The sequence below is a fragment of the Aythya marila genome, assembly GCF_965140915.1.
Source record: "Aythya marila genome assembly, chromosome: 2".
NCBI lineage: Eukaryota > Metazoa > Chordata > Aves > Anseriformes > Anatidae > Aythya > Aythya marila.
Genome location: NC_139043.1, coordinates 30,787,198 through 30,803,735, shown reverse-complemented (window position 1 = coordinate 30,803,735; position 16,538 = coordinate 30,787,198). Strand labels below are relative to the sequence as shown.

The 16,538-nt window shown below is 37.4% G+C and overlaps 1 protein-coding gene across 1 annotated transcript in view; it reads left to right on the top strand.

Annotated features, from left to right (window-relative positions):
* The first annotated feature begins 1,322 nt into the window (after positions 1–1,322).
* The window catches only part of AGMO (alkylglycerol monooxygenase), a 200,138-nt gene continuing 184,922 nt past the window's right edge, over positions 1,323–16,538 (top strand). Inside the window, exons 1-2 of the mRNA XM_082754196.1 lie at positions 1,323–1,605; positions 7,591–7,721. Coding sequence (XP_082610322.1) covers positions 1,477–1,605; positions 7,591–7,721 — 260 coding nt within the window. The 5' untranslated portion in view covers positions 1,323–1,476. The remainder of the gene's footprint in view (positions 1,606–7,590; positions 7,722–16,538) is intronic.

The following is a 16,538-nucleotide window of genomic DNA, read 5'->3' as shown; positions in this document are numbered from 1 at the left end:
TGTCAACGTACTGAGGTTTTAGATGTTAATAGCTAGAGTTCTACAAGAACCACAAATCACCATTAATCAACGTTGGAGTTGAGACCACTAAGCTGTACTTTAAAAAATTTTAATAAGTTTGTTAATCAATTTTACCTGTATTACAGTACTAGCATAAACAATACACATTAAGAGAATGCCAAAATACAGTTTATATTTCGTTTTCAAATACTCATGCTCTGTTCAGCTTAACATAAAATATTTCCAGTAAATTTATTTGTGTACTATTGTATTATGTTCTTCAAACTGCAGAATATTGTTTAAAACTAAACCTCAACTGTTCAAATTGCAACATGATTACAAACAGCAAATGTGCTTTACTTTAATTATTTTAATGCCAATTTCCACATATGTTTCTTCTCCTAAACAAAAATTTCAGCTCACATTACCTGTCATAGTTCCTTTCCAAAAATAAGGGTTGTTTCAAGGTATACATTTTTTCTTAGTTTAATAACTAGAAGGATTTTAAATGTGGCAAAATCTTTTACAACAGGATTTACAGTCCATTTCTTCTGCAAAGGTTTTAAGTGGAACTGAACATTTGAGAGGAAGGGGTCATTGGGACATCATGTTATTTTATTTCTGGCTCATCTATTTTATCAAAAAGCTTATTATTTGTCATAATGCCAATAATATCAAGGGTGATTGACAAACATTTGACAGGGAAATGCATTCTCCTGAGTTTTGGATCGATGGACTGAATGTACAAAGCCTCTTCTTATTTCTGTTTCTCTAAGTCATTTTCTACAGGACACTAACACACATTTGTTTTCACTGTTTGTTTATATTTCCCTAGTTTTTACTCCTTTCTAAAAGCAAACCTGATAGAGTCTGCCTTCAGCATAGTTATATTAATCTGAGCTATATAAAATTGAACTACAATAAACACTTCTTAAAGCTAAAAAATAAAAACATTGAACAGAAGGAGTGCTTGGCTGCCCCATGCAGCTGAACAAAGGAGCTGACGAGCACACCTCGCCTTGTTTCTCAAAAATATAAACATATTGATTTAAAATAAATAAATAAAACTGCATTTATGCAGGACTCAAAAACTGAACGATATTTTGTGGTGGAAAAGTTGAAAGGGGTATCTTGAGCTCTGCTGTTCAGGGATTTTGGAGGGTGAGAGGGAAAATGCAGTAGGTCGGTATGTGAAAAGTTGGCCATCCACTGAAACAATGATGAAAACGAACAATATTAGCGATAATTTAAAGATCTGCATAGCAGCACGGTCAAAGGACAAACGAGAAGCTTTTCCCGAAAGCAGGCTGCGAGACCCCCACCGCCAAGGGGAAGCGAAAATAGGGCTAAGGGCCAGAGCAGGCGCGGGCGCGGTGGCTCCGCGCTGCGGGCGCCGCTCCCAGCGCACCTGCGGAGGCCGCGCAGAGCCCAGCGGGCGGCCGGGGCGGGCGCAACGCGGCGCAGAGCAGCGGGGCCATGGGCAGCGCAGCGGGCGGCCCGCGGGCCACCACGCCGGGACAGCAGCTCCGCGCTCTTTTCTACGTGCTGCCACCCGGGGAGAGCTCCTTCCGAACGCTGGAGGAGGTGCCCGACTACGTAGAGAAGGTGAGAGCCCATTCCTCTCCTCTCTCCCCGCAACATCCATCCCTCCCCTCTGCTCACCCTGCGTGCAGCCACTGCCTGCCTCTCTTCAAAGGCTTGGGGAAGCGATGACTGCAGGAGAGCACCTCAAATAAGATTAAGTACTTTGTCATTCTGTCTCCCTTCACTCCTGGGCTTGCTGGCAGTGTAGCCAAGTATTCTATTAATGTATTCTAAGTGAAGGCTTGGATGCTTTCTCCTAATATCAGTTTTCAGAGGAGCACCTTACATCTGAAGGTTGGTGCTAACATTGTTCACATTGGCAGAGCTGAGTGATATAATGACAGCAAACTTAACTGAGTAAACCAGAAAGCATGATGCTGTGTTGGGCTATTCAGGCTAGGCTTCTACCTTGCAGATCTTCAAACAAGCAAGCAAGCAAGCTAAAAAAAAATAAAACACTAATAATTATATATATATATACACACACACACATATATTTAGAATCACTATTTAAAATAAATAAAAAAAAAATACACAAAGATTGTTTAAGATAATTAGAACAAATATTTGTTTTGGGACAGTGCAGACTCCTAAAGTTTCAAGGCAAGAGTACAGAGGTCAGGCATGAGAACTCCCTTGGCAGCAGCATATCTCTCCCTCCCCTCCTGCCCTACTGGCTTGTCCGCTTTCCAGGAGATACCTTTGCACCCTTCTGTCCTACCTATTGCACATATCTTGGTACATATCTCAAACTGCTGTGCAGTAGCTGCTATTGGGCTGTAATGGGGGTGTCATGGACTGTGCAGAGTGGTACAGCAGTGTCAGCAGCTTTCTGGGAATGTCAGTGTTCAGCAACCCATTAGTGATGGTGGTTATCAGCAAACACGGCCCTTTTGGATAGGGTAAGCAGACAGCTGCTGCAAATCCAACCTGTGTACACAAAATTTGGTCGATGGACTGGTCTCAGAGGCATTTTGCAACAAAGCTATAGCACAATGGTCAGGCAAGTCTGCCTAGAGCTTGGCAGTTTTGCCTAGTCAACTGATTGCTTCCTCCAGCTCTGTCTAGTGCTTATCCCAATCCCTTTTACTGTTCCCACATTTTCAGCTGAGTATCATTCAATTTCTTGCCAGCGCTGTTCCTTAACATCCCTGAACTTCCTTCTCCCATGCAGACCAGTGCAATATTCAGCTCAGACCTTGGCCTAACCTGTGACTGTTGATACAGGGCAGACAGCTATGAAAGTTTGCAGAAGGATTCCTGATACTTCTTTGCATTATAGAAGTGTCTGCAGGCTTCTGCCTTGTACAACTCCCTTGTGATAAGTTTGTAAGGGAATATGTACCTAGCAAAAGTTACGCTAAAAAAGTTTTTCAGGTATAATTGCTGTCTGATAGGTTAGCCTATTATCTTAGGCTTATAGCTTAGTCTAATTTGTGCACGGTATTCTTTGGTTGTAGTTATATTACTTCATTTTTTTTAGAAGCAGGGCAGTTCCTGGTCTCTGCACTCTGCTCTGTTGGCATAGCTGTATGTTAAGGCCCAAAGTCCTGTTCAAAACATGGTCTGATTGGTTACCAACGACCAGTAAGCAATGTTCTGCAGTGGGGCCCAGGGGGAAATCACCCTTCCAGCTAGACTCCAAAACTCTGGGAAAAGGGGTTCAAATCCTGGACCACAATCGTGGAATTCATTTTTATGCGAGCTTTTGTCAGGTAGACTTTGAAAACCTTTATTTTCCCTCAGTTGTAGAAAGAGAAGAGAAAGTACAAGTCATTTTTTTTTTTTTTCCTCCAGTTTAGAACCCAACTCTTATAATGCATACCAATGCTTACCTTGTCCTTTCACAAGGACTCAAAGTATATAAGAATATACTTTGCTTGCTCTGTTTCTTGGATTCTCTCGATGTTCTGCAGATGGGCAGAGGGAGTCCTTCTCTTTCTTTTTTTTTTTTTTTTGTGTGTGTGTGTGTGTGAACATAATTTCACTTCTTGTTACCTTCTGGAATTATCATTTATGTGCAGAAGAGACTTTAGTCTACTTTAGTAGACTGAAGTAGACTTTTAATCTACTGACTGTAGTCACTGTAGTCAGTCCCAGGAAGAGAGTACGCTGTTCCTTCCTCTGAAAGCCCCAAAATGGAAGCACTAAATTTAATAATTACTGTTTTTCTTTTCTGTTTACTCTCTGTTTTTTAGAGCCTAAAGATTAAGTTCACATTTACACTCAATCCACACTTCTAGGCTTTGCTTCTAAATAATGAGGCACAGAACTTGCTTATTTAATTCTATGTGAAAGCTGAGAATCTTATATTATGAGGACCTGGGACTTTAAGAAAACAAACTGTTTCAAGGCTTGTAATAAAATCATGAATTTATGCTGACTTTCAACTTAGTATTATTTTTTGCAACTGTATGAAATAGAAATTGATTTAAAATGGTCCTTTGCATTGTGTAAGAATTGGTTACTTGTAAGGGAAACCCTTTATTCAGCATTCAGAGTAAGACTTCCAAGTTATGGATCAGTTATTCACATAAACCACAAAAACTAGTGCAAATCCCCATTAGGCATTTCTGGTGATGGGTGAAAAGAAAGCAGCTGGTAACAGAGTAAAGCATTTGTAGATCAGAGGATATCAAAAGGGGCCAGCTTCCATCTCTGACCAGTGAGGTCAACAGTGACTATTGCTTAATTTTGTGGCACTTTGTTTGCAGGGACAATACTTGAAAACTTTTCCTGGATATGTAGGAGTTACCTATCCTCCTCATGTTCATTAAACATCTTAATTGTCATTTTAACTACTACCCCGCACACTTGTACCCGTCCGCCCTCCCTTACCCCCCCCCAAAAAAAAAACAAAAGAGACTAAAAACCAACTAACCATCCAAAAACCTAATGATTAGGCTACTTGAAACTTGTCTGCCTTACTGACTGCCTCATTTTTTCCTGTATTATTTCTGTTATCCTTCTGCTGTCTTACACTTCATCCCAAGATGATAAGTTGTTAGGGACAAGGAGTGCCTTTTCCTTCTGTTTTTATGGCATCTAACTCGATAATATCCTGATCTATGACAATAACTATTAGGTATTATGTTCACAGAAATAACATATACAAGTTCTGAGGCAGTTGATTTCTTTGATCTATTTTGGACACAGCATAATGTGGGTGCATGGAAGAGAGGTAGTAATATCTTAGGTACCAAGAGGTATGTCATAACACTTTCCTTTCTCAAACTCTTTGATAGGCAGGAGGTTAAGACTGTCTGAATGTTTCTGTATCCTCCTTGCTGTGACACTCCCTATTTGTGAGTCAAAAAGTGGTGTCAAATATTTGGCTGTCTCACAGCTTCACAGTGGGAAGAAAATATTTAATGAAGTCAATGGGAAAGAAGTTGTATTAGTATAAAGCCAAGTATTTTAACTATTTCAGAAGTTGCTAGGTAAAGTGAATCACCATGCAGTATACAGGAATTGTATATTTCCTGTATGTTATTTTCATTTCTTGAATAAAAGATCCCAGTTATTCTGCCCTGAGCCCTTTCAATTTGCAGTGCAGCTTCTGCTATTGCATGACTTTGAAATTTTCTATAGTCTGTGCTAGAGTTGGCTCTTAATTTTCTGGTAAAATCTTTCTTAGTGGTTCTCAATAAGACCATTTTTATCTCTGATGGATGTACAGGCATGGTTATATGGCTTGTTTAGTAATTTAGGAATCTTTTTAAATTATATCAACAAGAAAAAAAAAAAAAACAAACATCTTATCTACTTAGAAATTATTCAGTTAAAGCAAAACAAGGAACATTTATATTTTTTCTAGGATGCTTCAATGACCTCTAAGACAGTGCATTTTTTTTTTTATTGATTTCAAGTGTACAAAGATTTACCACACTGGTTTTGCTGGGTACTGTTTAGGATTTATCCATAAGCTTTCCTTTGTTTTTGAAACTTTTCTATCATCGGCTAATGTGTATCCCAAACAGGCCTTTACATACCTAAAGCACTGTTAAAGTTCAAGCTAGGCATCTAAATTAAAAAGTGCCATGTTGATATTAATCTCTGTTCATCTGTTATTGTAACCTAACCCTGAGCTGTTGCAGTTTATGAACTTTCATATTTCCTAGACACTATAAATCTCTCTCTGCTTGCATGGTTTGAATCATCCCATTCTTCTTCGACTGAGAAATCTGGTCTATATCCATCTTAGTCTCTTTGGTGTCCTAGCTTGGTAGGAATTCCCGGATCACATCTCACTTGGCAACAAAAATGAGCACCCTCCAAAATGCAATGGCATTTGCAGAAGCAACATGCTTCTTCCATTAAAAAAATGTGTAGGCAGGAGCAACCTCTCTCATACAGTGCAGTGTGGAAGGTTTCAGTATATGGATCTATATTTTTGCAGTGACCTGAATGGGACAGTGAAAAAAGTCTAAGGGGTACAGGGACCAGTCTAGCAGTGTGATGTCTCCCATATTGGTGAGTGGATAGTCTCACAGGTCTTGTACTTCTCTATCCCTTAAAAAACGCAGTGTGAATTTTATGCCTTAGTACCAGCAAAAAGGAGTTGTCTGAATGTCTCCAAGGTTACCTAAGCTTTTTCTGCAGAGCAAGGGAGGTGGTTTAAGGAATGTTCAAGTTCACAAAGATCTGAGGCAAATAAAATAGCTACTTCTTATATTCCTTGCTGCAGGCCTTCTGGTGGTGGTCTTGGTGTCTGATGTTCTGTCACTGTCTCATCAGTTTTTCCTCCCATAAACTGCAGGCACTATTAAACATAAATAAATAAATAAATAAATAAACGCTCTGCCAACTACTACTGTTCAATCTTACCCCCTCCACCTCCCTCCCCTCCCCCCTGCTGATGCTGATGAAAATTTGAGAACAGCTGTAGCAATCAGTCTGCACTGATGAAACATGGTGTTTTCACAATAATTTTTGCCAGTTCTACCCCACTAGTCACATCCATACCATTCTCTAATGGGTGCTGTTCTTGGGCATTTTCATCTTGTCCATTGATCTGGGACTCAGAATATACAGTGTGAGCTGAATCGTAGACTGGAACAGTGTTGTGGGTGAAAAATGTTTGTCTTGCGCAGTATTATAGTTTTCTTCAGAAAGGCAGTAAATGATTTGACAGCTAGTACAACCCAAAAGAAAAAAAAGGGAGCACCATTTCTACTTGATCTGGAAAGAATACAGGCCCACATTGGACTTTGTTTCATAGTTATTTCACATAATTCATGGGTTCTCTAGTTAAAATGCATATGGAAGAGATGTTGCTATCAGCAGCAAAAAGCATGGCAACAGATGTGTTAAGCAGAAAGTAACTCTAATGTATCTTTCAGATAATATTGTTGGATGCCAAATTCAGTGGCTGAACACTTTCAAACACTGCTTACATATTAAATTGAAAGCAGATTCTATTTTACCTTGGAGTTAGAGGAGTCCACAAATGTTGATGCCTTAACTGATTTATTTGAAAATAAGAAATGAGTTTGGAAAGGCTTTTGTGTTTTGTTTTGATGCCATTTAATAATTTATGTGCAGACAATAGAAAGTAATATGGGATGAAGTTAGTGCATTGTATTTATTCTGGTGGCATCTATGCCTTGGCGGCCTTGGTCGTTCTTGTTTATAGTGTCCATGAGGAGCTTTACTTTATTTATCAGGGTGCAATAGTAGGTAGAAAGATGCAAGTCAACCTGAGAAGTATCTGTCTGCATAAGCTGCTCTTTGAATCATGTTTGGAAGAACCTTAAAGATTATCTAGGTTCAATCTCCCTGCCAGGGTCAGTGACACATTACACTAGATCACTAAATCAGGTTTCCTAAAGCCCCATCCAACCTGGACTTGAACATTTGCAGGGATGGGGAATCCACACCTTCTCTGGGCAAACTGTTCCAGTGCCTCACCAGCCTCACAGTAAAGAATTTCTTCCTAAAGGAAACTGAAAAGGCAGATCTGATCCTACTTGTGTTGTGACTGCTTTTCTCCCATTTCTTTTTCAGAGTATTCCTTTCTTCATTGCTTTTATTGTGTTGGAGTTTGCCGTCAGCTGGGTTCAGAAGCATAAGCTGTCAGGTCGAATCAATGATGGCATAAGTTCTCTTTCTTTAGGTATCCTGTCTCGACTGCCAGAGTAAGTATATGTGTTATATTAGCTTAAGGTTGTTTGCTAGCCACTGAGAAGGAAGAAGAGAGAATTTAATGTATTTAAATTGTTAAATTATTGAAATTGTTATTGCTAACCCAAAGTGTTAGCAACAAAGCATCTAGATTTTACTTTGATAAATTAAGTTGCATAAATGTCTTTCTAATCTGTAAAACTAAATATGATACTTGCAGGATATTTTCCTGTTCCAATTATATTCATCCATATTTGATCTTGGCTGTCACCTTTAGTTGTTTCTGGGACTTCAGTTAACTGGTGTCTTAGATTATGTTAAAATCTGAGTTTTTTTATTAACCTGCAGAAAGGAGAGAAAAAGAAGTCCTTTATATTCATTAGCCTTTAAAGAAAAATTGCATGCATATAACCAAATAGAAATGTGAATAAACATGTGATTCAAAGCTCTTTGAACTCAGTCATGATCTTGCTTGAGTTCAGTGGACTTCTCAGAGGTTTTAATGCTCAAGAGAAATGTTGCAAACGTGATCATCTGTTTTTTTCTCTCCTGTATAGAGGTCATAAGATTAACCTGAATTACTTCATGGTGGATGGAGTTGTGTTTTAAAGAAATATAAATTATAGATTAATAAATATTTAATAGTAGGGAATCCAGCAAATTCTTTATATAAAAAGATCTAAGTGATTTTCAGAAGCTCTAAATGCTTCTAAGGAGTATTGTGTCTTAGATCTGCCTTTTCATAAGATGAGCTTCCAGATGATAGATTTTATCACATCTTTTCTGTTAAAAAGGGATTCAGTTTCTATTCCCAATGTATGAATTTACAGATTACCATTGTTGCATATAATCTATTCATTACATGAAGAAAAGTTTCAATTATTTGAATTTGACTATACAGTATATTTTCAAGTCTTTCAGTTATTCCCACAGTTCTTTTCTGAATCCTCTACAGTTTTTCAGCCTTCTTAATGTTGATGTCTCAAGTGCACTCCATATTTCAGAATTTGCTACATAAGTGCCAAGTAATGAAGTCATTTGTTCTCTATTTCTACTTGTTCCTCCGTTTATATATCCCAGGTCCATGTTAGTCCTTTGAGCCATCTTTCATCCCCAAATATGAATTTAAAATATAAATTATTTTTTTAATATAAAAAATAATTTTTAGATTGTGGCTTGCATTCCTCATTCATAGACAATATGTTCTTACATTTGGCCACACAGAAATATATGGGTAATGCATTTGATCATCCTGAATATTTTGAATCAGTGCAATGATGTCTTTCCTACTTACAGATCCCTAGTTTTTGTCATTGCAAATTTTACAAAGGTATTGCTAAAATACATTAAAAGAGCACAGAAACAAAAAATTATCCATACTGTCAAGTAGCGACCATTTTTTTCACACTTAAATTTTGAAATACATAAATCACCCAATTTGTAGTCTATTGATGTTTGAATTTGCACATTTAAAAAAAAAAATGTAATAAAGGAAAGTTTTGATAAGATCTATATACCTTTAATTTAGGTACAAAAAAAACTTGTGATTGGTCATCTTAGTTTTAACTAGTAACTGTCTTGAATGAAGTCATTTAGGGAGTTTGGCAGATAAATAATGTCACTTAGAGACACTCTCCCAAACCTCTGTATCTTGAAATAAGAGACAATAACTTTCAGAAATTATCTCGAACTTTTGAGAAATATTCAAAGTAACGTCTAAATGGAGAGTTGCATGAAGCTAGTTTTTGCAACTAGCGAGCAATCTATACTCAAACTATTTTGTACACATTTAATAAGATCCGTGAACATGATGTTGAAGGAGAAACATGCAATTTTGTGTTATATTTTAAGCCATAATAAATTATATAAAGTATTAGACTTGTATGCACTGAAACACACCACTAAAGAAAGTTTACTCTAGTTTTCACACAGCTAAAACTGAAATTATTCAAATATAATTTCTTCAAATTACAGAATTTTTCTAGACAGTCATATACTTCAGATTTACCATGCTGAATGCTTATTTTTCTTATCTCAAATATTCAGGACTGATGAAGTTAGGGGGACTGAGATATGTGTGATGGAAATTTGAATGGTTTTGTGAGGTCTTTTGGCTGTATTTTAAGAATACTAAAATGCTTCAGGGGCACTCATTCCTGGAACGAATGCTTGTTAAGAAAACTAATGTTGCATGTGTAGAACACAGCTTAGCAAGGTGCTGAGTACTTTTATTATTTTGGCACTCAGTACTCTGCTGCAGAATTTGGCTTGTAGGCTAAGCAGTTTTCTTTTGGATAAGAATTATTTTGTGAAGTTATCTTGAGTGAGTGAGCTAAATGATCCTTAAGGACATAAACTTTGTAGGATCAGGCAAATCGGCAGTACACTTACTCATTGATACACCAGCACAAGAAGTCTCTTCCAAGTCACTTGTACTGCTTTCCTGGCTGGAAACACAAGACCTTTCTCAGCAGTTCTATCCAAAAAAAAAACCAAAAAACAAACAAACAAACAAAAACAAACAAACAAAAAACAAAAAACAAAAAACAAAAAACTTTTACAAAGCTTTGAAATTTCTTACTGAATGTGAAAGAAACAGTTTACCCTTCTGTCTTCTGCTTCCATGGTGTGGTCAGAAAAAAAAGGGAGGGGGGAAACTGCACACACAATCCATTGCTAAGACTTTCACTTCAGTCTTTCCCTTTCAGGCAGAAAAAAAGGTAGGGAAAGCTGACAGAAACTGCTAAAACAATATTTCAGCAGAACCCACAGCATCAGGGGAAATAGTAGTGCAAATCATTAACAGCTGAAGGTTAGATTAACACACCATTGATTGTATCCTCTCCCAGGGACTAATTTTCATTTTCTCAACTAGCAGGAATGGTTTGCCACTTCCTTAAAAAATCTGTGGTTAAATCTAAAATGGTGGGCTTCAGTCTATTAGTTAGAATGAAGCTTCAGATGCATCATTGCAATGAGGTCTTTACATTGTATGGAAAAATTATTCTGCCTCTCAGTATGTTTTTCCATTTCACAGTCTGTATAACAAGTGCTGCATCTCTTGAGGGAAAACAATATTTATTCAGTGTTTCTTACTTCATTGTTGGAGAAAATGCAAATCATAAATTGTTGATATTCCTATGCCAAATATTAAAAATGTAGGTGCAAGAAGAAAAGTCTAATCAGAAAAGGCAATGTGGTTTGTTTTTAGGCTTATTAGACTCAACAGCATATAGAAAGTAGAATTGTTTTGTGTGTACATGTTACTTCTTGTAAAATAGCACATACATTTCTTAAATATATATATTTTTTTCCTTAACACATACTGTGCATTCCTTTGCATGTATGAATGCTAAATGTTATATGCAATGAAAAGCAGTTTGGGGGAAAGGGACACATTTGAATTACTAACCTTACTCCCTGCATCTTCAATGTTGGTGTTTAAAAAATTTCTGAGAACTTTTATTCTAAATAAATAACAAACTTCTCTAACAAACCATTGCCAGGAGACTTGAAATGCTGCTTTAAAAATATTCTCCCAAGAGAAAGTTTATTTTGGGTATAAATATCCACTATACAAGTATGTGCATTATTTCATATTGGCCCATTTCTTCTTTTAAAGCAGCAGAACATAAATCAAATCAAAAAGTGTTTGGGGGATAACTGAGGTAGGTACATTTTCAAACTAGTTGGGAAAGTCTCCATTCTTTATGGTCATGCTCAATTGCCAGTTTTTAGTGTTCAGCTCTGCAACACAGTCACACAGTGTGTGTGAGTTTATAAAGTGTATATATATATGTCTAACAGTTTTGTCAACAAATCTGCAATGAACTTTCCCATTTCTAAAGTGAACATTAATTTTTTTTCTGTATTAAATGTTTAGCTTTGTGAAACACAGGAGGCTGAATTTCTCCAAAGTGGTGTTGAGCATCAGAAAGGAATGAGAAAATGTTTTTTGGATAGTTCATGCTATTATGCACTTCAAAATTGCTCATCAGCAATAACTGAATCAAAGGAGGATAGAGTTTGTTTCTCCTGTAAACCAGTATGGTTCAATTCTGTATGTGACCTGGATTTTAAATAATTTTTCCGCAGAAGAAATACTGAAGAAGCAGTTTCACGTACATATTAGGCCAACACTGTGGCCAAATGAAGGACCCTTGCCTGATTTGTACTTCTGTTTGAATATTCTTGCCTCTGATCTTTCTCTCCCCTTTTGCTGGCATCAGCATTTGTGTTACCCTGTGCTGAAGTGGCCCAGGAAATACATCCAGCACCACCACGCCCTCCCCCCTCCCCCCATCATACTAACCTGGATCAGCTCTTACCATGGTTCACAAAATCTTGTACCAGAACAAAAAAATGAGCATGGAAAAAAAGCAGTCAGAGGTGCAGGATAACACTCAGTTCTTTTGTAATATTACAGAGTTATCCACATAAAATGTATGTAAAATTGCAGTCTGAAAACAGAAGCTTTCAGTCCTTAATAGTAGTAGTGTGCAGAACTGATTAAAATGCATTTGTTTCAAATTAGTGCAAGCAGTTCACAACCCCATAGAGCTGGCATTGTCTTTGACAAAACAAAATACTCACCTTCATGGATGCATCCATTTAAAGTATGTCCTGGCTTCCTGATAAATCTGCTAGTACTTCAGTACACTTATGAATGCAGAAAATTATAAGCTCGTAAATTAGTGACTGCATCTCTTAAAAGAAAATTTGATACTTGCAGTGTCTTGTAAATCATATTTCCACTTCAAGACTTATTAGCTAAATTTTTCTCTCCACATCTGCTTGAGTAAATCTTTGGACAGATGTTTACTTAGAGAATGGTCAGATGTGTTGCTTCTGATCCAGCTGCCCCCTCAGATCTGCCAACATAACTGCACATTTAATTGCTCCCTAACCTGGTCCTGACAAAGTGATCCAGCTAAAAGCAGAAACAAAAGCCCCCCAAGAACTATAAAAGAGGTGTTTAAGCTCAGCTGCATTCATTTTGACAGAGCAGGGTCAGGGAGCAGCTATGCATGCAATTATGCTGGCAGGTCTGATGGTTGGTAACCACCAGACTTTGGGCAGTGATGAGCAGATGGGGCCAAACTGGAAAGGTAATCACTTAACCTGGTTAAATTGCAAGTAAGGCTGCTGTGCCCCTACACCAACTGAACTTCTAGCTACTGCACTTCTGTCCTTTCTATGCTCATTTACATAGTCGTTCCTTTATCTTGTACTGGTTCATGTGTTTATCCGATCCTGTGCTAAGGTTCAGTTCAGTAATGTGCTATTTCAGTTCAGTAAGGTGCTATTTCATTTCAGTATAGAAGCAATAAGGTTTTTGCTTAAAGCAGAAACAGGCAGGCAAATGTGACTGGCAGCCAGCAGCTAGGCTGGCTTAGGCTCCACTGAAACTGCAGACACCAGCATGCCTGTAGCAGCTAGTTATGGCAATTTAGACACTACCTGTCATTAGATGTTTCCGTAAAATAGTATTTTAATAGGTGACAAGTGTGAAGAGATAGAATCAACTCATCACCCCATTCCTCCCACTCTTCAAATAGTGTTTTGTAGTTATATGTTTCATAAGAATATACTCCTGACTGCACTGTCCAATATACTCTGCTAATTGTTTCCATATTTTGCCAAAGGTCACAGCCCTCACAGCTCTGTCAGAAGAACAGGTTTAGCAATAAGTCACTAATTCTCCATAGGTAAAGCAGTCAGAGTAGGATAAACAGCTTCAGAAAGTGGGTAGTGCTGTGCACTGGAGCTGGCAATGCTTTCAGCAGGCAAACCTGACTCTGGAAGGGAATTCTCTAACTTAATTTAGTCAAGCTCGTGACAGGGACTGTCTGCATGAATGATCTTTGGTCTAATTCCCTTTTTTGTTGAGCTGTTCCATCATCAACGAATTGAGTGGGATCAAATCAGTAAAGGCTAGGTTAATTAATCCATGTAAGGGTTACTATCATCTTAGTGAATCAATTTAACACAGCTTTATAAAATCAGTATAAGCTACACTGTGCTTTGGACAAATTCAAATCTAGCTGTGCCCATAAAAGATGTTAAAGCTTCCTGCCTGCTCACTGACACCTCCCTGCTCCCCTGTTACTATCTCTCACCTTCTGTCAGTGGTGAGTCCTCCCCTGGCCATATCAGCAGCATTACCTTCAGGGCATTAAAATGCATAACTTTGCAGCCCTGGTTCATTTTGTTTGAAACGTGCTGGAAAGCACCTATGTGAGCAGCGCTGCTGGCACAACACAGGAGTACCAACTAGCAGCTGTGGACAGCCTGGCGTGTGTAGTGTGCTACTTTTTGGTGATGACTAAAGCAAGCTCTGAGCCAAAATTTAGAACTCTGGAGTTTCTAATGAAATGATGTAAAAGCTACCAAACATTAAAGAGCAGAATTTAGGAGACAGACTTGGGAGAGTCAGGATATTCTCAAACTAATTGACTGAAACAACTGGTAGTCCCTACTATAATGTTCAAGAGCTTGCCATGTTTCACACAAGCCTGTCAGAAAGCCAATTACTCTTTTAGGTTCTAACCTCTTACATTGAGACAGCTGTTTGCAGAATTCATATTTGTCTACATCTTCAGTGTTGCATTGTTACTTATTTTCTAGACGCTGGACCCAGTAAATGTCTCAGCGATTTTGTGAATCTTAGAGCCCAGTTTCACACCTGCTATGTCTCTAGAAACAGAAACAAGCTGTTAACATTTGTTCTCAGATACATTTGTGCTCTTATATGAAAGTACAGACTGTTAACTGAATTTACCCTTATTAAAAATATGTTATTTATTAAGTTCCATAATCAGAGGCTCACAAAATATACCAATTTCCAAAGCCCATTAAATGTTGCATATATTTTATTCTGTATTTCTGTATTATTCACTAAGATAAATGCATGAAAACTGATGAAATTTATTTTTTTTTTAAGCCCTCTAATTCTAAATTGTCTAGAGTATTCTTCTTACTAAAGTACTTATCTGCTAAAAGATATATTAAGTTTAAATCAGGATTCCACTAGATGGAGCACAGGGGTAGCATTTTTAAAGCTGGCCAATGTAGTTTGGTGGGATGATAGTTATGGAAATCAGGGAAAAATCTCTCTTTATGATTCTGTAAATCAGTGTTACAGAACAGAAGATAACAGACTTGTACCACTGCATATAAAATGGACAAAGGCAAACTATGTCTATAGAAGTTCAGAAGTATTACAGAAGTTGATCACTAGAAAATCTTACACAAATATTTCTTCTGATTCCATCATTTAATGTGCTATGATGTGTCACTGAAGCTATTTCACTATATTTTTACAGACTATTGGAACAGTCATCTGTTATCACTTTCTTTGTTCTAGATAATTTTAGAACAAAACAGGGTTGAATTGACCTCATAACTTCTGCTTATACATGACCTTTGAGAATATAATATGCTTTCTGCTAATCTAACTCAAACCTTAATGCAAATTTGCTGACTTCAGTGGAACAGTCACTATTCTGCAAGTAAGAGAGATCAAAATCAGATTCTTTATTGAAAAAATGCACTAAGTAAGCATTTGTATTACACTTGTATGTTGTTATTTATACAAATATTAAAAAGTCAGGTCTGTTCCCTCACAGAATGTTCTAGAATCTCCCAAGATTGTATATCCTGAATTTACTAGAACACAGTTTGCTGTTCAGTGTGCTGGGAAGGTATAAATATGTCTAAAGAAATGACACTTCCATTCTTATAAAGGTAGAAAAGTAAGCTACAATGACAGAAACTCAGCTGTACTGAAGGATTTAAACTAGTATTTGAAACCTTTTAAAGATAATTTGTAATTAAATTTACCATAGGAGTGCATATAAACTTAGGGCAAGAGGTATTACTACCATGGGTTTTATTACTAAAGGGAGTGGAACTTTTCATGAAAATATTTAAGGATTTAATCTCAGATTTTTGATTGATTGCTTCTTTATGTCTGAAAGAGCAAAGCTAAATGATGTGACATAATTGATATAGGCATGACTTTTTAAGAAGCATGACAATGACATTTATTCTTTTGCTTTCAAAGCCCGTTGTTTCATGTTTAATTCCACCCACTAACAGAAATTAATACTAGTCTCAAGTTGGAGGATAAAAAGTGAAGTGCAGCAGGAACAGGGCTGGTGAAGAAAAGGTCAGCTCTGTCAGATGAAATCTTATGTAATACTGCACCTAATACAGCTAGGGATACCAAACTCACCTCTATTTTATTTCTTTTTGCATTTATAGTTTTCTGTTTTTTTTTTTTTTTTTTTCTTCTTGAGGAAAAGTGGAAACTGCATTATTTAGACTAAAATACCAGAGAAGAAAGCCATACTGAGGAAGAGGAGAGGCTTTGATTCAGCTTTTGTGTCTGGTGGGAACATTTTCTCAAAATGTAGGTGCTATTTCCTGTAATCAAGGGCTTTCCAGAGTTTGATAATCATTTCCCAGCTGTATCATTTTGGTGAATTATTTTTTAGCCTTGGGTTATTTCATGACTGGTTTTGCATATTAAGAATAGGAGAGGATCGTATTCATCTTGATGATAGAAAGCAGGGAATAGAACTCCCACAGCTCTTTCTCCCCTTCCCTCTACCTTGTGGAAAGTTTGGCTTTGAGCTAAAGCGTGAAAAAAGCCTTGACTGCAGTATGTCAGGCGTATTTCAGCTCGATTTGTGTCAACCCTAATAAGTCAGCTGACAAGGTAATAAATTGGGTGTCTGTTCAAGACCTGGCACCTGTACAGGAAATAAAAAGGGATTTCAGTTGCAGGAAGGTTTGCTTTGTTTTGCAAATGGACATTTTCTCAAGGC